At 34.9% G+C, this 25,447-nt stretch overlaps 1 protein-coding gene across 17 annotated transcripts in view; it reads right to left on the bottom strand.

Annotated features, from left to right (window-relative positions):
* The window catches only part of FRYL (FRY like transcription coactivator), a 161,167-nt gene that overhangs the window by 68,293 nt on the left and 67,427 nt on the right, over positions 1-25,447 (bottom strand). For 12 of the 17 annotated variants that reach the window (XR_001877335.1, XM_017830337.1, XM_017830255.1 and 9 more), the window contains 10 exons: positions 19,874-19,927; positions 13,979-14,118; positions 13,475-13,571; positions 11,062-11,141; positions 10,486-10,566; positions 9,851-10,019; positions 8,898-8,990; positions 5,653-5,751; positions 4,169-4,270; positions 1,352-1,396 (listed from right to left, as the gene is read on the bottom strand). Coding sequence is in view for 16 of the 17 variants with exons in the window: in XM_017830337.1 (XP_017685826.1) it covers positions 1,352-1,396; positions 4,169-4,270; positions 5,653-5,751; positions 8,898-8,990; positions 9,851-10,019; positions 10,486-10,566; positions 11,062-11,141; positions 13,475-13,571; positions 13,979-14,118; positions 19,874-19,927 (960 nt within the window). In the remaining variant the exon portion in view is untranslated. The remainder of the gene's footprint in view (positions 1-1,351; positions 1,397-4,168; positions 4,271-5,652; positions 5,752-8,897; positions 8,991-9,850; positions 10,020-10,485; positions 10,567-11,061; positions 11,142-13,474; positions 13,572-13,978; positions 14,119-19,873; positions 19,928-25,447) is intronic. The other 5 variants (XM_017830006.1, XM_017830083.1, XM_017830172.1 and 2 more) reach the window with 1 other exon arrangement.

Here is a 25,447-nt window from a genome sequence, read left to right as displayed (position 1 = left end):
CTGAAATGAGGTGCCTAGAACTCAGTAATGCTTTCATTTTCTTATTTCTGATATTCTACAGGGGAGCTTAATTTACAGATCCAGAAATAAACCAAAAATTTATTATTGGTTTTCAATCATTGAATAAAAAATAAGGTAGAGGTAGTAAATATTTTACAATGTGTTAACAACATTCTCTTAGCAGGTGTATCATCCAATATAGCTACTTGTGACTAATTATGACAAAGTTTGCTTCTTTGTTATAAAAAAAAAGTAGCGTATAAGGAGGCATTCACTTTTTAAAAAGAGTTACAAAATAAATCCAGCAGTACTTTTAATATCTGAAACATTGAAAATTTTTGTTATCTCTTCCTACAATGAGGAAGTAAACAAATATGCTATAAGAAAATAGCTTTTTGATCTGATTTATTGCACACTTCCTGTACACTTGGTGTTAATATGTTAGTATTTCCTTTCCTCTTTGACATTACAGCAATTAGAGTAGGGTGTGTAATTCAACAATTTGGCTGAATTTTAGTCTTTTTTAGCTGATGTCTCTCAGATTTTAAAGTACTCTATCTGTTGTTTTTAACACAGCTTTGTTTAAAATCGTAAAACTTTTAACATAAATTATGATATCAGCACACTACGAAATAAGCTGTCAAGAACAATATCTCTTACAAAACCAAAAAAGTAACATTTACAGTGGTTTTACACAACACACTAAAATGACTCAATGAAACAAATCTCAATGATGGCAAGAAACAAAACAGCATTTTTCCATGTTAGTCAAATGTAATCACTTACTGAAGAAAGTACTTTTTAATACTGATGTTAAACTTTGATGTTAAACTTTTCTTCTGTTCTGAACTAAAACAATTTCTACTTTTTAAAACCTGCAAAACCAACAGTGTAAAAGTCTTTCAAGTTAGTGCACTGCAAGTTGTTATAGTAAATCAGTTTCACATTTTTTTATTGTGAGAATGTTTTCAGTTTGCTGGCATGCAAGACACTTTTTGAAATGAATGAACAGAAAAACCCATACATCTGAATAGGTAGTTTACTTCAGCGGAAACATGCACTGCTGTTCAGGAAAACCAGCTGTGATATTGATAATCAATCTCATAAAGCCACATTTTTACCCCCGAGGAAAAATTTGTATTAGATAATTTTCTGATCTTTCTCCTTAACTTCCTGGCAAGAAAAACAGATCTTTGAAACATTAGCTATTCTTAGTCCTGTTGCTTTTTAACAATACTAACAGCAATTTTACAAAGAAAGGAAAGCACAAACTAAAACAAAAAACATTAAAAAAAAAAGTATTTACATGAGACAAAGCAACATTTCACTGAGTTACAACATATTAACTCACCTGCAGTGTTTCTATTTGTTTTCTGATACTGTTGTTAGATGGCATCTAAATAAAGCAATGTGAGACAGCAAAACATAACAAACATGAGAATGGAAGGCACATGCATGTTAGATGAAAAAAAGCACAAAACCAACAGATAGCTGTCTAGCAAGGACTCTATTCAGTAGAAATCAAGGTTTTGCTATAGTGGCAGAAAACTTCCCTTCAGCTTTCAAGGTTAAACTGTGATTAACAAAATATTCTTTTTCCACACAACAGTGGCACAGAATGATAGACACTGTCTCTTGCATTTCAGCAGCTTTCTTAAATGTTCCTTCCTCTCCCCAGAAGAGGTGGTAAAGATACTACAACAACTCAGCTTCACCCAAGAATTTATCAACTTTCTTACAAACTTGCTAGAATTAGTCTGTTTAGATACTAGTCAAAAAAAGTAAGGAAAATGTTTTACAATACTGATCCAGCACTGTAAAACATACTGTCTGCTGAACAAATTCAGAATTTTGTCTACACCGCTGTTTGTAAAAAAATGCCTACTAGGATCAATGCTGAAACAGCATCCCAACTGTACAACAAAGCCAGCTACACATATACCAAAAAATACCCTTTGGTATGCTCCTGGTCTAAAGAGGCTCTTACAACTCGCTTATCTGCTATTTTCATCAGTCCAGACCACTAGGTTTCCTCCTTTCAGCAGGGCTAGGATGTTTTCCCCATACACTAAGCTTGATTTTGAGGACAACTAAATGTAAAGCACACTGAAACCCAGCATGAGGAGTTTACAAGGGCCATAAGTATCACTAGGATTAGGATTCAAAGTACTCTTGGGTTCATTATCAAGTACAGCATAGCACCAAAAGGTAAGGCAGGGTGTGAACATACTGTGCATCAGGTACTGTGGAGCAACAGCAAGGATGTGGGCTTTCACACCATGGCAAATGGGAAATTGCTCACTTCTGTCATTGAAGTGTGACATGGTGTTCATGGCTAGCTAAGAGCTTGCACTGGGCAGTCACCAGGGAATAAAGTGAGCATCATGAATCCATGAACTATGTTACCTCTTGGTGACTTGCTAATGTGCCTGTACTCTTTAAAGAATATCCCTGTGATAGTCTAAGTGTTGTCATTATTTCAACTCATAATTTGTTAACTGCAAGAAATACAGTAGGGGTAGGTGAACCTTTTCAGTGCTCTAAATATCTTCCAGTAACTCTCCAAATTACATTATTAAATAACAAAGACAGTAGTGACAATGGATTTGGAATTCCTTAATTCATTTTACATTTTTAAGTAATTGCAAATAAAATAACTTTAGTCATTAGGAAATCAGGAAATAAAATGTGAAAGGGGAAATCTAAAAGACTAAACTGCTGTGAAATTCAGATTTGTAAATTAATGAGATTACTGATTTCAGAGTGCATGCATTTAATTAGCTTCAGAAACAAAGGAACACATTAATTTGTAAGACACATGAGGACAGTGGGGTGTATTTTTCAAGATTAAACTCAAAAAAGTTTCTGAACAAAGTAGGCACCCAAAAAATCAATAGTATTTGGTGTGCCAAATTAAACCAAGCCATAAAATATCCTAAATAACTCATTGATGGTAGAGCATCATAACACTGCAAATTCTGAATTGCAGAAATTCATATATGGAATTTCTGCTGAATAGAGCCTTACAGTAAATGTGTTAAGCTGTTAGTGGTTAACAAAATTAAGTAAAATATAAAATGCATGCTCAGCAACTACCAGTCAAACTCACTGGCATTTATAGTTTTAATATATCCATTATCAACAGTGGACATTATGCCAGAAAAAGGTAACTCCTAGATTGTAAGAGTTTTTTTAAAAGTTTTAAAAACAAAAGCACAAGCAGCCTCCATAAGCAAAGTAAACCACAAAACAAAAATCAAGGCAAATATTGCAAAAGAACTGCAATGTTAGATGAAAAATATACAAAACCCAACAAGCAACAGAAAGGTGTGAAAGATGTTGTGAGAACAAAATGACCCTTAAAAACAATCCAAGCAGCTAAACCGGTTTCCTTTTGACTTCATGCTGGTCTACGTATTTTACTAATAAGCTTCAGAATTGTCTCTCATACCTAACCAGAATCAGTATTGTGAAGCAGGATCAAAGAATTTACTAACATTTTCAAAATGAATGCATTAGGCAAAATCATGATTCTGTTAATCATAATTGAGGAAAGAGCATGTACAACAATTAATGCTACGAGAAAGTCACTTTAAAAAAATCACCAGTTTCTAAGTATTGTGATGTCTTTATCAACCAATTGCTGTTTACAATGCTATCAATGGAAGTCATCAGTTAAAGGGACACTGTAATTTTTTCTTAAAATACGTATCACTGGCTGTAGATATAGTGTCTTTTATGGCCTTGCAATTAATTTTCTATTCATTCAACTAGTGAGTGAGAGAAATTTTGCACTTCCTATACATTCTACTTAAAAGAGCAGACAAGTCACTTATTTTCTCACATGTAATTTTCACATGAAGAATTACAGTCTGTACTTTCTCTGGCATGAACAGTCCTTATTAGCAGATGCTTCTGCAGATTTTACTCAATAGAATCAGTAGTCCCCAAAGGGACCACATCTATTTCCAACATGACACAGCATCACAAAAACGTACTGAGTTTAATACAGAGACTTGAAACATTTACTTATTTTTTTTAGAAAAATATTTCAGTGTCCTTTTAAACAGCCAAATATTCATTGTTTATTTGGTATGTGAATTCTGAGAACATACTGGAATAAATACTAGTGATTTGCAACAGTTCCTGAATTGAAAAGGATTCTTACCTTTAGATGTGACAAACAGTTCTGCAGGAAAACGTGCCAGTTATTTAAAAAAAACTGTTTCTGACTGACACACAACAGGCAGGTGATCAATGGATACAAAGCCTATGAGTAGGGGGGAAAAAGAATTGATCAAATGGCTCTTTGAAGACCTCCTAAGTCTTGTACATTGAGACTGAGACACACAGTTGGTCCTTGCCTCTCACTCTCACAGTTTTAGCATTGCAGGCAGCCTTACCCCTGCACTGTGACACATGTGCCAGGCACAGTGCCCTGGGTACAACCTTCGTGCTGTAAGAGCTCGGGGTGTGAGATCGCGGCAGTGGGACCAAGGTGAAACTCATCCCCTAGCAAAGTCTGACCTTAAACACAGACTGAGAGCAGGTCTCACTCTTTGTACAATAACCTCTTTTCCTGCAACCACAAGATTCAACTCATGAAGTCCTACATGCTGGACAAGTGAACTGCCTTTAAGAATATTCAGGAAAAATATCATCAACTCAGTAAAAACTGAGGCAGACTTCAAGTTGTCAGAAATGTTACTTCTACTTTTAGTGAGGAAGGAAGAAAAATTTAAGTTCTGTGAATATGCAAACCATGACTTTGCTTTGCTTTAGTAACATAAGATTTAATAATTTAATACATAATGGTGATTAATACCAAATCTGACTGCAGATCATCATGTTATGCAGCAAAATTAAAGAATGAGGATGAATAGGTAAACTGTAATCTTGATGCAAACAATGTTTCTGACTTCATAAATAAAATAACATTTTGAATACTAACATCAACTACTTAATGTTATTCTTAAATAAGGAGTTTAATCACATACAATGATACGTGCTATTAATGTTTATATGTTTGTCCCTAACATGAAAGTGAGAATAAAACATTTTAAATTCACTTGCATTTACTGAATATGCCAATTGAAATGAAAAATTTAGCTCTACATCTCCGGGAAAGTGAAGTGAATCAACTTGAAATATGGCTGCCGCAGTCAACAAGAATTACCAAATACTGTATTATTAAGAGATAACAAAAAAATGTTGGAAAAAGAAACACAAAGTGTATGAAGAGAGAAGAGAAACAGGCAGGGCTATTAAGAGGCTGCTGTTTTGCTGGGAAAGTCTTGTCTGACACTTCCCTCTTTTAATTAAGCATAATTTCACAGTATACAAACTCCCTGAATGCAAGTTCTTTGTAAGAGACATTAGGTTAAATAACTGTGCTAAACCCCACTAAAATAATCAAGAACAAGCACTGACTTCAAGAAAAATCTCATGTGTGGGATAACAAGAGCATATATCTACATGAGGAAATAAAGTAAAACTAAAACAAATGCACATAAACTATAGGAATTTAATTATACTTGAACTGAGATGCTAAGATTTAAATTAACATAGCTGTTAGCTTTTCCTCATATAATGTACTAGCTTAAGAGCCTAAGATGAGCAAAATGGAGAAGTTGAAATATTTCTTTAAAATACCAGTGAATGCTTCTTTCTTGAGCTCAATTCAAAGGTAGTCTGATAAAGCATCTCCACAAAATTTTTCAAACATGGCACATTCACTTCATTTTTAACAGCCTATTAAAAAAATACACACATTAATGGGTTTAAAAACTTATACAGGAAGCAATTTAAATATAAATTAAGATGTCCATGAATTCAAGACCATTCAAAAGTTAAATCTCACATTAGGTAGGCATTTGAGTGTATTTATCTGAAATATAAACAAAAGCATAAGAAATCATGCCATATATTACAACCATACAGTTAAAACAACTAAATCAAGTAAACAAAAAAACCTCAGCCCAACAAAACATAATACATGTAATTTCATATATTTTAAAAATTATTTTTCATAACTTTTACACTGTTCCCCTCTTCACTGCTCCCCTTTTATGTCCTCCAATACTGAAAAATGAAAATTTAAGAAATTATCCATGGGATTGCCAGTCAACCAACCATTCAAGTAGTCTTTGCTCAGCTTTCAGAATTAATGAAACAGATATGTGGAGCCCTACACCTTTTTTACCCACTCTGTTCTTGCATACAGAATAGGTTTCCTCCCATAACCCAGACAGCTGGGTTTTTTCTTTATCAAAACCTCTGCAAGTCTCTTAGGCTTCTCTCTGAATACTCAGGATGATCCATTTAAATGCCATTCTCAACCTACTGTTTTATACGGTATTTCTGCTTTATTTATCAAATGGAGGGTTGGGGTGTTAGAGAGGGGACTGGCTTTTTTGGAAGAGATCCTCTGTACTTAAAAATTTCCCTACAACATAAGGTAATCTTTTGTTAGTTTTATTACTTAGAGTTATTAATATTATATAAACATTATAACTATATGTATTAACATTATCTGTCACGTCCATCTTGCTAAGAACACTCTGAACACATTCATGATGGGGAAGCATAAAAATAGTATGTATCTCTGTAATGTGTGCAAATCCAAAAAGAAAGAACTGAGAAAGTAGTTATGATTTAAATCACTTCCTACATACCAAATTATTTATCTTTTGCTAGTCTTAAGCTAGAAGTTGATCAGTACCCTGCTAGCCCCACAAGAGAAATCAGTCAGTAGTTGCCAGCACCACACTGTTGCTTTGGGATATAATCTTAGGCTTACAGATCAGCCTTAACTTCCCTGCTGTAAAATACGTAAAATATGCCGTGATTTGTCATACCTGCAGGGTCCAAATCAGGATGGGCTTTTTAAAATGCCTGAATGACTAAGCAAGAGAATGACAGTAAAGAAGTCTCAATGCTGAAACCTAACAGCTTCCTCACTTAAGCCATTTTCTGTATCCAAGATACAGAAAAATCGACATTCAATTCCCTCCGTTGCTTCAAAAATATTCAAACTTGCATCTCACATCTTCCAAGAGAATGACTAACCTGCTCAACTGCATCTCAGTCTGGGATGAGGCTCTTTGCTTCTGTTTAAGAAGCTCCATTTGTACGAAATGATTAGAGACTCAATGAGTCAGAAGGAGAGATCAAGCCTCCCTTACCAACTGTTTAAAGCGCTGAGTCAGGCTGTGTTTGTAGGAAGCGCTGCACACACCACCACAGCCCTGCACAGCCGCTGTGCGTGCCTCCGTGCCTGCCACCAGGGAGTCCCCACTCCCAAATGCTGCTTATGTCTCATCATTGTATGCACAGTTTTCACTATATTTATGATTCTCCAAACTAATATTTGCATTTACCTAAATGTTAGCTACTTTCACTTTGTACCCCCACTCCAACTGCCAAACAACTACGGAGTTCAAAATGACAAAGTGAGTTCCCTCTTTAACAGGATAAGAAATTCTTCTCTAGCAGAGTGTAAGTATGCCCTGGAAAGATCAAAACTTCATCCAATAAACAGCTACCCATGAGCTTGCTCAGATGGGATCCCCACCCGGTGTGCTAGTCTTTTTAGATCCCATCCTACGAAACGAGACCTACATGTCCCAATTCTCCACACATAGCAAGATATGCCCATATAATCAGTTGCAACATGGAGCCATGACCTGCCATTTTTTGGGACAGCGTGCCAAACACATCTGTTTTAGTCTGTGCTAAAACACACCATCTGCTCATACAACTAACATTTTAGACAACCATCACAGCAAGTATCAATCTACTAATCAATCTAAATTATCTGAGCTTGTGATAAATGGCCAACGTAAGGTATATACACTGAGGCACCATAATTTCACGATGACCTGTTGAACAAGCTTCACATAACTGAGCAAAGTAACCTGGGAGGAAGGAGAAGAGCCTGTCTTGACTGAAAGCATTCTCACAAGCAGCATTACACACATTACACACACTGTACATCCAAACACTGTGATGATATTTAGGGCTTTTTTTCTTGTTCTGGGCTGCTGAGTGAAATTTCTACCTTTAGCTTTAAAACACACACAGGAGATGACTCAGTGCTCTTCCACTTGAAGGAGTGGACGTATGAATTATCTTTATTTAATTAGCCAAAACCTAAATTCTTCCTTCTTGTATAGGAGACAACACTCTCCTTATAAGATGTTACATATCTCAGTTTATTCTAGAAAGAACTTAAATGTTTCAGCTAATAAAGAAAAGTCAACAGGACCCTTGAGTAAATACTAAACCAAGGAAATTTCAAATTTTTAGAGCATGTATAAAATTACACAGTGCTCTGGTGATAAAGGCATCAAGCAAACAGATAATTTTAAAAAGTTCTGAAAAAAGATTGTAAACTAGCTAACACATTTCCCTTTAAGACTGTGTAGGTGCTTGTAATCTACTTAACAGTCACAGAATCCTAGAATGGATTTTGTTGGAAGGGACTTTAAAGATAGACTAGCTCACATCTCTGCCATGGGCAGGGATATCTTTCACTAGAAGAGGTTGCTCAGGGCCCATTTCAACACGGCCTTGAACACTTCCAGGGATGGGGCACCCACAGCTTCTCTGGGCAATCTGTGCCAGTGCTTCACCACCCTTATAGTAAAGAATTTCTTTCTAAAATCTAATCTAATCCAACCCTCCTTCAGTTTGATGCCATTTCCCTTTTTCCTACTACTACATGCCGTTGTAAAAAGTCCCTCTTCAGCCTTCTTGTAAGCCCTCTTTAGGTACTAAAAGTCTTTTTGAATCTGTAAAAATGTATTATTTTGAGGATTAATTGAAGCAATTTTAACAATGAGAGCCCAATTGAAAGTGGGAGGAATAGTGGGGCAGGGGGGGATTAAAATACTTACAGCAGCCACGGGTATGAGAATTTCCACAAACAAACCAGCAAGGGCATGTTTTATATCTTTATCTTTTACTTCCAGGAAGTATTGAGCACACTCCTTAGTAAGAAAACATCAGAAAAAATATTTAGAAAAAAGAATACAAATATAATTATGCCATAAAAACCTCTAGCAGTATAACATTAATTGCCTGTTTGAATTTAAAAGAAGCAATGTGTCTAAGTCAGTCTTATATTCCTTGACAATATCAGCTTTACAAAACATCAGAAACTGTAAAACCCGTTTCCCCTGCAATTCACCTCAAGAAATTGAAAGAACATTTGTAATACCAGATAGCTATTTACTTTCTACTCAGAATATAAAGAATATTCAAAGTATAAATATACACCTTTTTCCTCAGGTTTCTCTGAAGCTTTTAAAAAATTAACACTTATCTCTATTAAAATTATTAGAAAATTATACTTTATTTTTATATACTCATTTTCATTTTCAATATGACTTTGCCGCAAAAACAATGTTACAGAGAATTAAATATTCCAGACACTATAAATAATCCATATACAAGATTGAACATGCAGTCTCTCTGAAAACTTACTGAAGTGGTTTAAAAGAAAAGCGTGTCTTGGCATCTCAGTTGCTAAAAAAAGATATATCAAATAATTTTTTTTCTTTAACATACTACTTTCATAAAGAAAATTATTTGATTGCTACACATTTTCATTCAGTCTTAAATAAATTCATATATTACACGTTTGCCACATTACTGAGACAATTGTGAAAGGTTTCTCCTGCATAGAAACCAATGATTCACACCTCTGAAAACTTATGAACTGAACAGAAAAGGATGAAGGATGGCACAAAAGTAGAGCGAGTGACTGATCACTGCAAATGTCGCTGTAGTTTCATGAGTTAAACAATCAAAATCATGCTCATTTAAGTTTTCTGTACTATTCATTTACCTGCATGAACTGAAATGACGCTTCAAAATCCTCCACAGGATACATCTTTACTCGAAAAAACTTCATTCCCATAATCAAACTGATGATACTTTGTACTATATGAGGACTCTGTTCTTTTTGTCGCAGTTCCTTTAATTCAGTAACAAATTTCTTCCTAACAGCTTGAAACCTAAACAAGGGATATAGGCAACAATTATCTGCATTCTTAATTACTTTTATATGAGGTCTATAATTTTGATATGTTTTCTTTAATCTGTAACAGTAACAGCACCTATAGTAACAGAAACACAAGTAAAATGAACTCTATACTTAAAATCTAGGCATTTAAGAGTATCTATTATGATCAGCACATTAGAATATACATGTTAACTAAACAACAATGACTGACTGATACAAGACCTCCTTTTCTTGCACCTACAAGTTGACTGTAAAGCAATCATACTAAAGATTATTTCTTGATTTGTTCAAATTTATTGTGCTGGAACATGAGACAGACACACCAGACTACATCTGACTACACTGGAAACTTACAGTATTAGTTACTGGGGACATTAATAATAGTCACTATATTAAATAGTCTTTAAGTCTAGCTTGTTTTTTCCCCAAACACAAGAAGAGTCAGAGACTGAGCTTACTTTGATTGAGCAAGAACCCCTGTCACTTCTGCATATAAGTCTGCAATAATATGCACATTCCCAGTGTTGGTTCCTGAATACCTAAAGAGAAAAAACAAACAAACAAACAACCCACAATAAAGGAAAAAAAAAATGTTAAATACAACTTTGTTCTTCTAAGCCCCAAGCAAGTTTTTAATTACAAAACAAAAAGGTTGTTCCATAGCGAGGCAGATTATTACCATACAAACAATGAAAATCAAACCTAAAATGCATGGGTGATATGTAAAGTGATGTAGTCTCATTTCTCACTTTATAAGAAATGTATTCTGGATAGGAAGTTATTCAAACTCAGACTTCTTATTCTGTCTGGCTGTGTAAATCATTCTGTATATTCTAAGCAAAATAAACTCTGCCTTATAGTGAATACAGCTGTGTTCTTTCAAGATATGTTTTCAATCTAAACATATCAACCAGTGTTCATTGACAGTATTATCACAACCGTGTTACATGTGAGGCAAAGGAGAACAATCACAACAATCAAGCACAAGCTGGAAATACACACAAAATATTTTAAAGTATACAAGTGAAACTTACCCTTCCTTATGTTTAAAGTGCTTAAAAGCCAAGTTTAGAACTTCATGTACTAAAGGATCTGGCACTGGATGAACAGGTATCTGAAATGCAGATATCATTTATATGTATGTATGAAGCAAGTAAACAGTACTGTGAGACGCACCACAGAAATCTCTCCTGCTAGTGTCATCCTTAGCCGGCATATGATAAAGTTAATTCTGCAATACATGAACATTTACATAATGTGGATTGCCATTTTCCTAAATTATTCTGCATGATGGCTCTTAGGGATTAAATTAATGACAAAATAAACCACAGTTAACTAAATACTATGAATTTGTCATCAAAATTTATCAGACAAGGTTAACTATGCATCTTTTCACGCTTGCTATTTTGTGTGGTGTTACTACAGATTTAATCTCAAAAAACAATTCATCTTGATATAAACAAAGAAAACAAAACAAACCAAAAAGAATGTAGAAGTGATGATCATCTCCATTTCACACTTTCTGCAGATGAAAGCATTCAAAATATATACAAATCTTCCTAGCAATAAGTAACAATTTGGTGAGAACCAAATGTAAGCATTTATTAGAAGGCCCTTTTTTCACTGAGGCTCTCTTTTGACATCACCACCTTTCTCAGATTTAGAAGTAAACATTTGTTTTAAAAACCAAATGTAGTCTTTAAAAAAGCACTATATATGATTATGAAGTCATAATATCCTGAAAGTTTCAAAGCAATTCAGGTCAGGACTAGGATAACCCTACTACACATTACTGTTTAAGTGTTTAAGATTTTCACTAAAATATATTAGATTATTCTCTTGTCTATAAAAAACTAAGCACTTACTGATTGAGAATTTCATACTCTTCTGCATCAAGAAAGCTTTTTGTTCAAAAACTTCTGGTTACTGGAACTGGCTATTTACATGCATATTCATACAATGAGCAACATGTAATTCAAACAAAAGATTTCTGTTCCTATGTAGGTCATGTCTGTCACCCTCTCACCATCTGCTCTGTGCCTATTACAGAAAGGGCTGGATCACATCCTTTGCATCCTCTAAAACCAGTTGTTAAGAATCAAAGAGTGACAGGACTCCCATGAAGAGAGGAAGATGTAGGTAATGTGAATGTAAATGTATTTATTGATAAAAAGCCATCTTTTCTGGGCTGTTGGACTGTCTAACTGCAGATTCACATTAAAGGCAGAACACACAAACCCTCCTTTAGATAACTTTTAATACTGAATTGACCAAACGATTCTCTTAAGTGGTGTATCTATGTTTAGTAGCCCACTGCAGATCCTTATCCTTACCAGAAATACCCTCACCAGAAAAATATCTTTCTTGTCTGGAGTACATGTATGAGAGACTCATCAAATATGTCTTGAAGACCAAACTTTTGCACCTTTCCTGACATCTGAATCACTGGCAACATGAAACTCAACAGAAAAAGTAGTACCCATTCAAAATACAGAAGCCACCCATACAACCCTGCAATCCTAAACAATCTATTCCATTTCCATTTTTCTTTTGTACTGATTGAAAATTTAGACAAGGAGAGAGCATGAACTAAAGATTTTCTGTAAAACACTAACACATAAGAGTTTGATGGTTTTACTACTGTTCTCTGCATATCTGTGCATGCAGTATGGGAACGTTATTTTGGATGATTAGCGGGTGTCTCAGAGAAGGACAGGCAGCTCTTTCGTTTTAGTGTTTTCATTCTCCCCCTGTATCACAAACATACCATACACAACCACGTAAACACAAATCTCCTACAAATTATCTGCAAACTAAAACAGCCCTTGCTTTACTTAGTAGAGAAAAAGTCATTTAATTTTCGTGTACCTACACTTAAAAGACACAAACTACTTAAGTATCTGAAGTTTGCTCAATTCCACTCATGTTTCAAAACATTTCTTACATTAATGTTTTTCTCAACTCAAAGAACACGAGAAAAAATGCTGCTACTTGAAGCCAAACCCTATCCTCTTGTCCAAACAATGCAAATTTTATATTAACAGAAATTGTAACATTATCTAACACACTATAAGGCCAAGCAAAATTACATGCCCTTTCTAATATTTTTGAAGTGACACTTTAATCTTGTCATTCAATGACTGCACACTGTATTTCAAAAACATTTAAGAAGACAAAAGGTACTTAACATAAATAAACTTATTTTTTACAGTTTTTCTTTTTGCAGCACATGCAGTTTTCCAAGACATATGAACTGAGATAATGCAGACATGTAAAGAAAAGACAGGAGAAGCCAAAGGCTTTATGTAGCTGAGAGGATAATGACAGCCTTGCATATACTCATCACAGATACGCTCTAGTTTTTAATATAAAAATTTAAAGGAGACAATAAAAATCAACATTAAAAGCAAAATATTAAAATTAATTTGCCAAAGCAAAAGAGCTTACCTGTTTTAGAACCTCTATTAAAACTAAACAAAAAATGAAATCTACAGCTAAGTCCCTCCTTTCAAGTAGATAATCTCTTTCACGTTGTTGCTCATCCCTAAAATAAGAAATCAAGAACACAGGTATCATACACAAGACTGAACACAAATGTTGCAGAGATAATTATTGCATTGCCTTTCATATAATCATTGTTGCACATGGATATAAAATGGATAGCTGGAAAGGGACCTGTCAATAACCAAAACAATTTGAAAAGGGACAAACTAGCCTGGAATTACCAGTATCCAACTTCCTTCTGTATATCCAAACCAAAACCATTAAGTCACTTTATGCTTATCATCAGGCAAACTGAATACACTACCTCAAAGATGCCTGGGCTCTTTCCACATGGATTTAGGTAATGACAGGTCCAAATGCAACATCCTTGTCACATAAGTCCAAAGCACACATTTTTTTGAGAAAGCACACAAAAATCAAGCAGACTTTCGCAAGGAAAACTCTTACCCCTTTGATTTTGTGCTTGACCGAGGTCTGTATTCGTAAGATTCATCTTCTGTTCCATTCTGACGCCTGTACCAGTCAAACAAGGTGCGTAGTAAGGAGGGGAGACAGTGCTCTGCTACTGAGCTCATGGAGCTTATCAACTGAAAAAGAAGTAAGAAAAATACTTTAGCACAATAAAGCAATAAAAATACTAGAGTTATAATCATTCTTTCAAATTGTTTTTTAATGGAACTTCACAAAGTAGCAACTTTATGTTCATTTTCACCTGGGACAATTACTGTAAATATTACACACTAAGTCCATTATTATAATAAATATATGCAGACAAAGTGCTCCGAAGGCCACAGGGATTACAGAACAACAAATTTATACATATAATCTGCATAAAACCATTGAGAAAACAGCAGAGGTTTTAGGATGTCCCTGAATGTTGCTGTACATATCTCTGAAGCATATGTACCTCCACATTACAAAGGACAGACAAGACATAATCCTCCTAAACTGAGGAGTATGTAACCTTCAAAAACCTACTTTTTTAGTTATTGTATAAACAAAAATGAGAGCCTTTTATATATTCTAAATTAATTTTAATACATTTGACTGATGTAGATCTCAAGCTACATTTACTTTCGGTATAACTCCCCTATCTACTGCTTTCTTTCAGAAAACCCATACAAGTAGTAAACTTATGTATGAAACAAAAGTGGCAACAGAAACCATTATGGAAGGAAGACTTCAAGATGTTATGAAACCTAAATTCTCTAAACTTCCTTTAACTAACAACTTTAACAGCACTCCTAAGTGCCCAAGCTTGGAAAGGAGAAGAGTGACTGAAGACAGCATAATGCCACTATAAACTCCCTTCTAGGTGGCAGCAGGGAGCAAGTCCATCCCCAAAATACAGGCTGGTAAAGGAGAGTTACCACATTGCTCACTGATGCCATGTATTAATTACCTCTTGCATCTTTCAAATAAGAGGTTTCAACAGAATCCATCCTCTTACTATAATTTATCTATTACTCACTATTCCAGAAAACTAATATAAGATCAATGCCATTATTTCTTTGTCCTCATTTGAAATATCTTGGGTTTTCTCACTTGAGGAAGGGATGGGGACAGGTTAACCTGAGGGAAACCTCAGGAGGACCTCTTTCAACCTTCTGAATGCTTTACTCAGTTTCTTAACCAGTCAACTAGCTAAGTCACAAGAATTAAATAGTATTCGTTATTCTCTGAAAAATCCTTTAATTATATAAACAAATGGAGAAGCTTCCTCAAAATAAGTAAAATAATATTCTTATTCTGTAAACTCATAAAATTTTAAATTTGAGTATACAACACAAACTACATTTGTTCCAGATCTGAATACGAACCAGGTTTCATTAAGATTTTTTTACAAGAATGATTAGAATTTTTTTTCCCTGTTATTATTGTCTGTCAATAGAATACTAACTAGAAAAAGATTCATTGGAAAAACTAGGCATGCCTGCTGCAGAAGGGTCATGTACAATGAGCAAACTGCACAAAAAGATGCAGGCAGTTATTGCAGGCAACACAAAACCGTACAAAGCCTTTTTAACATAGAAAAAACCCAGAAGGTAGAAATATTCTGTAGGATTACTATAATGCCTTAGAATAAAGGCTAAATGTTAAGAATTCCTTCATTCTTATACTACTATATGTTGAAATCTTTATGACTGCTTTGCAAACTGTGTTTTAATCCTGTTTCTTTTGCACCAACATCCATAAAAAATAAATACCCAATCAACCAGTCAGCATACATCAGACTTCTAAAAGTGGACAGTAAAAACTACCTCAATATTACCACTTAAAAAATATTTTGTGATCTGAAATAAATCAGTATATGGTGAAAATGAATGTGGATAAATTAAGAGAATTTTTTGATGTGGCAGGGGTCTGACAAACCTCCTTGGGAAAAAAACAATAGCAAAAATCTGTGAAGAAGGAGAAGAGCAAAGAAAACCAAATTTGAGACACTTGTGGGCTACTATTAAAACCCTTCCATTTCAGTAAGTGGAAATATCAGAAAAATAGAACTTAAATGACTCATTTGTACTGATCAAGCTTTGAAATATCTTCGCTGAGATTTCATGCGCAAGGAATGCCTGCTGCTTGCATCAGCTTGGGATACTCAAAACATCTCCACTGACCTCACTCTAGCCAGTAGCAGCAATCACAAGTTAAAAGCATTAATATATTTTAGGGGGAAAAAATAGAAAACAATAGAACAAACCCTTCTCATGAGTTACTAAACTGAAGACATTAGACTCAGCACAAAATCATCAATGTAACTGGAATTCTTAAAATAAAAGCTAAACTTGATGAAGAAGAGATCTATCACAACCACACCAATCCAAAATGTATTTTGCCTTCAGAATTTACTGTCAATTCCCATATCCCAAATAACCTAAACACTGGGTAACACATTAATTTCTCTTTCTCTAAAACTAACAGATTCTCTTTCCCTAAAAACAATTATATATCCCATACATTGCACAGAGCTATGTTCATACAGCAGCTACACACACAACAGGACAGGAATACATAAAGTGAACACTTAAGTTACCCTGTGCTGTCAATGTAAAATGACTCCATAAAGCAATTCTAACTCCCTTGCCCTCCTTCTGAACTGATAGGTTTATTAGCAGAAAAACAAGAAGCAAGTTGCATTTTAAGCTTTACTAAACTTGGGGTTTGCTGAAAGTTTACAGAGTTTATTAATATTACTACCATTCACAGATGTTCCAGTACTTAGGCAATTTACCTTGTCTTCCACAGAAAAAAGCTGTACCACATGCAGTGAAAAACGTGATTGGTAAAGTTCTAAACCCAGAAACTACTAGCATTATAATACATTTACCTCTTGAAATGAAAAGTCAGTTTTATATAACAATTATTTATTTCCTGACAAGTTTTGCATCCTTAACATTCTAATGAAGACACTGGAATTATCAGGAAGATGACATCTTTGCTCATATTATATAGCTGCTAAGCAGAACATAAGCTATTTTTTATTTAAAATAATTACCATACTGCTTGGATACTAAATTCAGGATCATCATATAAAAACAAATAAGAATCTCTTATATAAAACATACTTTATTTCTTACATATTTCTATATTATGCCTACGCTGAAATCAGCAATCCAGACAAAGAGCTCCTGCAATACCCAAGAGGACAGGGCTGCACTAGTCATCATGACGTGTATTTCAATTCCTCAGAATTAAACAGCAAATCCTGCTCAAGTCTTAAAAGGCCACAACACATTGCTAATTGCTGCACATAACATACTCAGCAGCACAGTGAGAGGTAAAAGGAGAAGGATGAAAAATTACAGTAAGATGCTAGTGCCCAAATGCTATGGTCAAAATCCTGATCCTGAAAACATTGCTCAAGTTGTGCCTAATCATGACCAAGTCTGAACCTCAGACACATCTGCTTTCAGTTACTGAGACAGCCAAGATAGGCTTCTGTGTGATCATAAAGTTTTAGTGTCTTAGGACAAGAGTAGGAAATTGCTAAGTCTGATTCCTACAACAAACAAAAAAAGAAAAATACAGGCTATTTCAGTTTCAAGCTGTACAAGCAAAAATATTTTAAGAACTGCAGTATATGCTCTATCAAAAAATTCCTGTCCGGTAGCTTCTTAATGTGCTAGGAATGATAAAGGGAAAGTGCTGGTACTAAAATGAAAATTTTTAACAGTTCACAAGTGAAACAATATACAAATTTCCTTCTCATTTTCCAAAATTTCATTTTAGCTAAATTCAAATTTTTGTTCCAAATAAGACCTCAAACGACAAATAGAAGAACTGTAATGTTTGAAAATTAAAAACTATTGATTATGTACACTTGGTTTTGATTGCAGCCCTTTTGGTCTGGTTCTGTTTCAAAAATTACTTATAATCCCATTAAAAAGCTATTTTACTTTTTCATTGTAGGGACAGGCAACACGTCTTCCTCCTCCATCCCTCTTCTCCTTGCTTACTGAGCTGCGAGAACAAGTGTTAATTAGATACCTCCTAGTCCCTGAGTCCCTCTTGTGTTCCAATCATGTTCTCTTTATTCACAAAGTACAACACTTACTAGCTCAGACACTGTATCAGTAAAGCCACTTTTTGGATCTGAATTCCTAGCTCCAGGAAAACCTCTGGGTGAACAAGGTTGGCCCAGCAACAGCTCTAGCTTCTCTGCTGGATGCTGTGGCCGTGCACTCTCGATCCTCCTCACTCCCACACTTTGCCAATCTCTTTTTTAATCTGTAATCTTCTGCACTGCTGGAGAATTGTTCTTAATAAAGGTTTCACACATCAAGCAATGAAGAGAGAAGAAATCTTAATTCCTTTTGCCGAACAATGTTCAAAATTCCCTATCAAAATTCACAATCCTTGTCATCATAAGGCAGTCATTCAGCTCTAACTCTTTAAAGCACTTATTCAGTAGCATTAAAATTCAGATCTCGATGAATCCAAAGTAGATTACAAATAACAAAAGAACAAAATAAGAACTCATACACATACACACACACATATATAGAGACACAACTAACACAAATTTTTTTAAAGTACTGTATTTTCAGGAAAACTAGTTTATTTCTATATTACAAGATTTTAAAATTCACATGCTTTATTTTTTTACTTCTCTTCATTCAGCCTATTTTTAGAACCTCTGTGTAGTTTAATACATGACTACTAGTGATTTATAAAAAACAACCTTAACTGAGGAAAAACATGGCAGTAGGAAGGGGGAGCCAGAGCTAGTAGAAAAATTAGAAACAGTACTCATTTACATATTTCCTTAGATAATTCCTATCATTCATATTATTTAGCTTTTGGTCATCTTTAAAACAACTACAACATACTGCAGCTAACAAAGAACTTCTAGCCTTCCCCCTTACCCATTTCCCTTGCTTATGAGTAAACATTCATCTCAGAAATAAAGGCAGCAGGTTAGGTTAGAATATATTAAAAGACTATGTGAGGTTTGTGGTGGTGGATTTATTTTTGTTTTTCTTTGAAAAGAAATTTATACATCAACTATTACATGTTACTATTAGATTCTCTTCTGGGAGAAGGGAAAAAGGTGCATGGATGGCTGTTCATTGAAAAGTAAAGGCAGGTCCACAGATTTCACTGCAATGTCTAATACTTATATCCAAGTAGTAATGGAAAGCAGGAAACAAAAATTCAGTTACAGAAGATATGGAGAGAACATTAAACTTCATACAGCAGATGTTATTCAGGAACAGTTAAGAACAGGAACAGGCAATTAATGAAGCTTCATCTGAATGATGCCTCTCCAGTGCAAGGAAGTACTTATGGGACAAAATCATGCCCAAACTACTGAAGAATTAGAAATAGAGAGAATAAACAATAAAATGAGTGAACAGTCATTCCAGGTACAGTTCCCTTATAGTAAGTGAAATAGAATTGCCTCACAGTGTGTTTATATTTGCAGTAAAGGACAAAGTAACATTTTGAATCTAACTTATGCCTTCTGCCACAGAATCAAAAAGTCTTCAGTAAAAACCATGTTGCCAAAATTAAATTAACACTATTTGTTCATAAAAACAGAACCCCAAAGTCTGAAAAAATAAGTGATAATAGAAATAAATTAAAAAGTTTTGTCCTCTACCTGTTCAGCATCTTTCCTCCACCAGCTTTCACTGCCACCTTCAATTAATTATTCTAGCAGTTTCTTTCTTACTGTTATATTCTACAATGGAAAATAAAGTCTAACATTCAAGGTCTAAATCTTCTGACACAGATTCAGACGTAGATGTTCCAAGTTATGACAACAGTGGAATCACTATCCTGCAAAAACAGAGCCCACATTAATCCAATAAAAGTTGTCTTCAATTACATGCCTCCTACCTGATCAAACTGAAGATCTTCACCTCTTTGAAGAGATCTGGACAAGAGCTTTTCCTATTAAAAGAAAAACAAACATAATTTTCACAACGCAATTGACTGCTACCAAAGCTAGATTCCTTCTTTCTCAGTTATATTACAGAACAAAGAAATAACTTTTAATGTAAATGTTTGCAGTATTTTTCAGCTAGAACCATTTCTGAAGATGTGAGGTGTACTCACAAAAACTAATTTGGTGGCTAACCAGTAATAACATTAGACTGACAAACAGAAGGTGTCAAAGGCCTCTCCCAAACAACAGGGCCTACAGCAGTGTGCTCAACAGGGATAGCTGGGGGTGGGTGCCATGTGTAACTCAGAAGGAAAGCCATTGCCATCTGAATTAACAAGTGTATTTATGTTCATATAAGGCAGCTCTTCTAAGTTACAATAATAAATTTTAAAATGTCTTCATAAAAGGCAGAGATAATTGTTCAGTGCATTTCTAATCCACTCTTTCCTTGAACTGCAATGAAAAATAAGTAGAAAACCTAGTACAAGAAAAAGGGAATGTTAATTATCACCTGCTTTACATCTGAAGTAAGTTTGTAAGGTACAGAAAAGTACTAGAATTTAATTATTACAATATTTATTGCTACCAGTATCATAAAACATACTGCTCTGCTAAAAGCAAAGTTAAATTATATTCTTGGCAAAATAATTTAGTGAGGATTAAAGCATTAAGGAAACAAAATACTCATGAAGTGTAATAGTAAACAGCAATTCTTACTAGTCACAGTGTAGAGTACCAAATTATACACTTAAAAGAAATTCAAGTTCTATACCTTGCTAGGATAATATGGAAAGTAAAAAAAAACACACACACAAAAAAAAGAGAAAATAAGAAGGAGGAAGAAAAGAAGAAAAAAACAGAAGGAGAAAAAAAAAAAGGAAAAAAGGGAAGAAAAGGGAAACAAAAAAGAACACTGAGTCCCACATTCTGGCTCTGAGGGTCAATGATTTACAGTAAGCCAAGAGCAGCAGTAATGGCTTTAAGGGAACACGGAACACTACAAAGCAGTAAGATATAGAAAGATCTGATGAGCATTTCTTGCTACCATAACAAATTTTTCCCTACTCTTCACTTTGTAATAGTATAAATAAGTCCAAAATGTTATCTTTGACAAGGAAAGTAGAAAAAGTACTCAGGGAGTAAGGAGTTAATAGCTCGCATGAGATTGCAGTAAAGCAAACAAAGAAGTTTTATGGAGCAAGGTGAGTCCAGTAGCAAGCTGGAAAAGCTGTTAGCTTGCCTGCTCTAGAATGTAAAAGGAGGTGTCAGCAACACTGATAGTCAGTACTGCTCTCAACAGTTTGTGTCTGGGTTATTAGCACAAAGTAACTCAGTAGTTTAGTATGAGACAACACTCATGCTGTCAGGTTGTTGACAAAAACTTGGAAAGCTAACACTGCTTGGTGACAAACACTTGCAAGGCTGCAAGAAACAGACTATATGTCAAACAGATAAAAATTCATACTGCATGCACCAGATCCAAGATTCCAAATGGCAGCTTATTTTTTATTGTCCTAATTGTAATCTTGAAAATACGACACAATTTCTGACATTTTCTGCTATGAGTGCAGCTGCATTTGGTGCTCAAAAAGACACAATATCTGGCAACTATTACAGCCTCTGAAAACTTGAATTCAACATTGCCCAGGCAAAAAGCATCTGCCTACTCTGAAAGTACAGTTTGAAATAGCATAGATACCAATTCACAAGCCAACTTCACTTCCTATAATCCAAAGAAAGCCACTTAATTATCTAGGAAAACACTACCATTTATGTACACTTCCAGTATGCCCAAACAAATATCTTAAGAAGAAGGTGGTTTCAGGAAAATGCATCTAATATTCTAAAATAGCTCTATTTGTTGATCAACTGATTTATTAGTCAATGTTCCTTCACTGTGTATTCAAAAGCAAGAGGGGAAAGGTTTCATTTTCTTCTTTCAAATTCATATTATTTTACATGTGAAGTCTGTTCAAAATACTGTTATGAGAATTGACATTTTGAAGCTGATACTAAAAGCTCCAGAAACCACTCACAAAAGTAGAATTCCCTTCTAACTAGCACTCCTCCTTCCCTTTTTTAATAAGGAAATGCCTACTGCAGGTGAATTCATGTTATCTGTACTATGCTTTTAGATAACCTGCACAAATAATTGTTATCTACAAAGCAGAAACACAAGAAACGTTCCACTCTAGACAAACACTGTATCATTGCTAAATAAGCTGAAGGAGAATAACTAGAAAACTATTTCCTGAGAAGATGGATAAGTGATTTTCCTGTAAAAAGATGGGAAAAGTCAGGTTTCTTAAGTCTTCTTAGGATACGATGCCTCAACATAACATATTTCCACCATAATACTACAAAACTACAGTACGGGTGAATAAACTATGTGTTTATTATACCCATTGTACGTGTCTAAACCCGAACATTACTAAGGAAAAGAATATCAAATCAAAGAAGTGAAATTAAAAGTCTTTAGACAAAGAAGTTGAAAACCATGTAAATGGATAGCAAACTATTTTTAAGATAGTTCTGGAAGTTTAGCTTCCCTCACATAATCTACAATAATTGAGGTACTTCTGTACGTGAATTGTTGATATATTTTTAAGAGTTTCACTATCAGAAAGAATGAAGACCTTACAAGTTCATAACCCTCCCTATTGTGTTTCCTCAGCACTAAGGATCTTAACTGTTAAAAGGTAAATATCACTGTAGTTAATGTAACACTGACCAAACAAAGCTGACATAACCAAACAATACTCTTGAACCCAGTCACAGGTTTATCAAGGCCTTTGAATTATTTGTATGGCTTTAAAATTTATTTTTTTCTAATATCTTCTTTTACCTCTGCTTTGTCATGGCCCCAGTCATCTCACATGATTTACAAAAATCTATCCAACAGCACAACATAGAGGTTTGGAAACTTTAACTGAATTAATAATTTAAGATTTATTTTCCTGGCTTCCCGAAGTTCAGCGAGAGATGAAAACAATAGGTCTACATTTATCTTTTACAAGTGAAATGAAAAAAACCCAACACTACTCCATTAACCAAAGGGCAGTTTGCATCCATTGTGTACAGGAGAAATGTCAACATAAGGCAGGCAGCAGAGATCAGGATGTAGACAAATGTGTGTGTGCTGTGCAAACAACTGCACCCATGGAAAAAAGTACCACCTGTTGGCCCCTCTCCAGTATTCCCTGGCACCCATCCTCTGGTGGTTGGCACACCTCAGCAGGGTGGCTCAGGTGTACACAGCAAACTAGTGTACTTCTTTTGTCCTCTCAGCTGCAAGAAAGAAACCAGACAAGGGATGCTGCCTTGCCTCTTGCAGCTCACAGGCTGGGCAGCACCGGCATCCTTGCCCCAGTGGCAGCCAGAGCACAAGAAGCACTGTGCTGAAGAGATGTGGTGTGCTGAATTGTACTTCAGACAAGCTTTTGAAAGCACCTAGACAAGATCTGAAAAAGTGTATAGTGCTAGTCAGGGTTTTCATGATGGAATAAGATCGCCTGTATTTGCTACAGCTTTAAATACTCTTGCTAGTTTTGACTTAAACATGAGACAACTACAATTTGGTAAGTTAGCAGCTTACTAAACTAACTTGGCAACATGTTAAACCCTCTGCTTAAATTCTAACCATCCACATTGCCATGCACTTGACAAAATACAAAATAATGGAGTTTATCACTAATCTTTTTCACTGGTATAGTTTATGTCACATTTGGGGAAGGCTGGTATCATTTCTCAGTGTCATCCTTCTCAGCTGAGAAAAAAGTATTTTTTAAGCAACAATAGACTGCATTTGAGCCCTTTTTCCTTTAAAACTATATACTACTGCAAAGGATTTAGAATAATTGATTTTTTTTTAAAAAAAGGGTTTATTTCATTTATTCACTAAAAGGATGATCTTCCTTCCTGTCATTACACTTACTACTTTAATCATTTATTTTAAGCATTTGCTGATAAGCTTTTTCTGTAACTTTGGAAACTCTTTAGGTATTACAGTTTTGCAAGCAAAGAACTTTTAATTAAATTAGTAAAAGGAAAGTATGTAAGTAAATTTACAGCCAGAGAAACTGCTCAGTTACTTTTAAAAATCACAAATTGGCCTGGCTTCAAATTCTCTCTAACAGCTTCATCCAACAGCCTAGCTTAATCTAACACATTAAAGATTTATGTAACACTATATATATATTCCAGATTTTTGTTTGTAGCCAAGTCATTCCACAAAATCAAATAACGCTAAAATGATAAAGGGTTTTCCTCTCTTCCATTAAGGCCTTTTTTCCAATCACAGTCAGTGCATTTCCAGTGCCCCTTCACTCTTTTATCTTTTTTTTTAAATTTCATATACTAGAACTGAATATTCAATACTTTAATACAAAAATAAACCTGTTTTAGTACTTTTAGTATTTCCTTTCAGTGAGACACTTAAGGATTTCCTTCTACCTCTTTATGTTACATAGGCTCAGATTGTTTCACTTTTCCGCAGCTTTTGGCACCTCTTTTAATTTCCTCGTTTTCTATATCGTCCTTCCTTTCCACCAATATAAAATAAGGAAAGTTGGCTATACATATAAATTACATTTGATTCCATTAAAATACATTTTGTTTAAAGGAATTCAGCTTAGCAAATGAACTCTGACAGAATTGTTTAAAACCTTCAGAAATGACTACTCTAGCCATATCATTTTCTTATTTTAACCCAAAGAATTTCATACATACTGTATACACACGTAATATTAATTTCAGAATCTTATTAGTAAAAGATTCTGACTAAGGTAGACTTCATGTAATCACCATAAAACCTCACCGGACAACAGAGCTGGGAATCACTCTCTGAAAAGCGCATTATTTCATTAGTTTCATGGGGTTTCTAATTTCCAATCTGCCTGGTTGTGTCGATTTTGTATGATTAACAGATTTAAAAACATTTGTTTAATTAACAGTCAACAGTGTGGCAAGGAGACACAGCCTGGGATCGTTGTCAGAGGATTTATTTAATGTGGTCTAGGCGCAAGTGAACTCTAGGTCTATTATACTTACTTTGCTACCAGTATTCTACTTAGAAGATTTAACGCCAAACTATCTGTGTCTACAGAAAAAGCCCTCTTCAGCTGATCTCAATTGCAGACAGTCTGTGTCACTCTGGCCAAGCACCATCCTGCCAGTATGTTTAGCAGATGAATGGAAAAGGAGCTGAGGCAGCAGCATTTGGCACACAGATGGAGAGTGGAGCTACCTGCCTCTCCTCCCACAGCATCACCTCCCCCACAGCTCACCTCTCATTTCTTAGCCAGGTACCCTTCACTACTTCTGTGCCTCTTTTGCTACTAAGTTTCTGTGCTTTCTTAGGAAACCCTCCTGAATACATGACTCTTCTGGATGTCTCTAAGCAAAGAGACAAGCTATGTTTAAGTTGTAGGCTTGCCTGGTGCACAAAAACGTATGTATAGTGTATAACTAAGTAGGTGCATATAAAGAAATGTTTCATTTCCTTCAGCTTTTGATCTACTAATGGC

The sequence above is a fragment of the Lepidothrix coronata genome, unplaced genomic scaffold (genome assembly GCF_001604755.1).
Source record: "Lepidothrix coronata isolate B3197 unplaced genomic scaffold, Lepidothrix_coronata-1.0 Scaffold0, whole genome shotgun sequence".
Taxonomy (NCBI): domain Eukaryota; kingdom Metazoa; phylum Chordata; class Aves; order Passeriformes; family Pipridae; genus Lepidothrix; species Lepidothrix coronata.
Note: the sequence above shows the minus strand (reverse complement) of the source record. Positions and strands in the feature narration are given on the sequence as shown.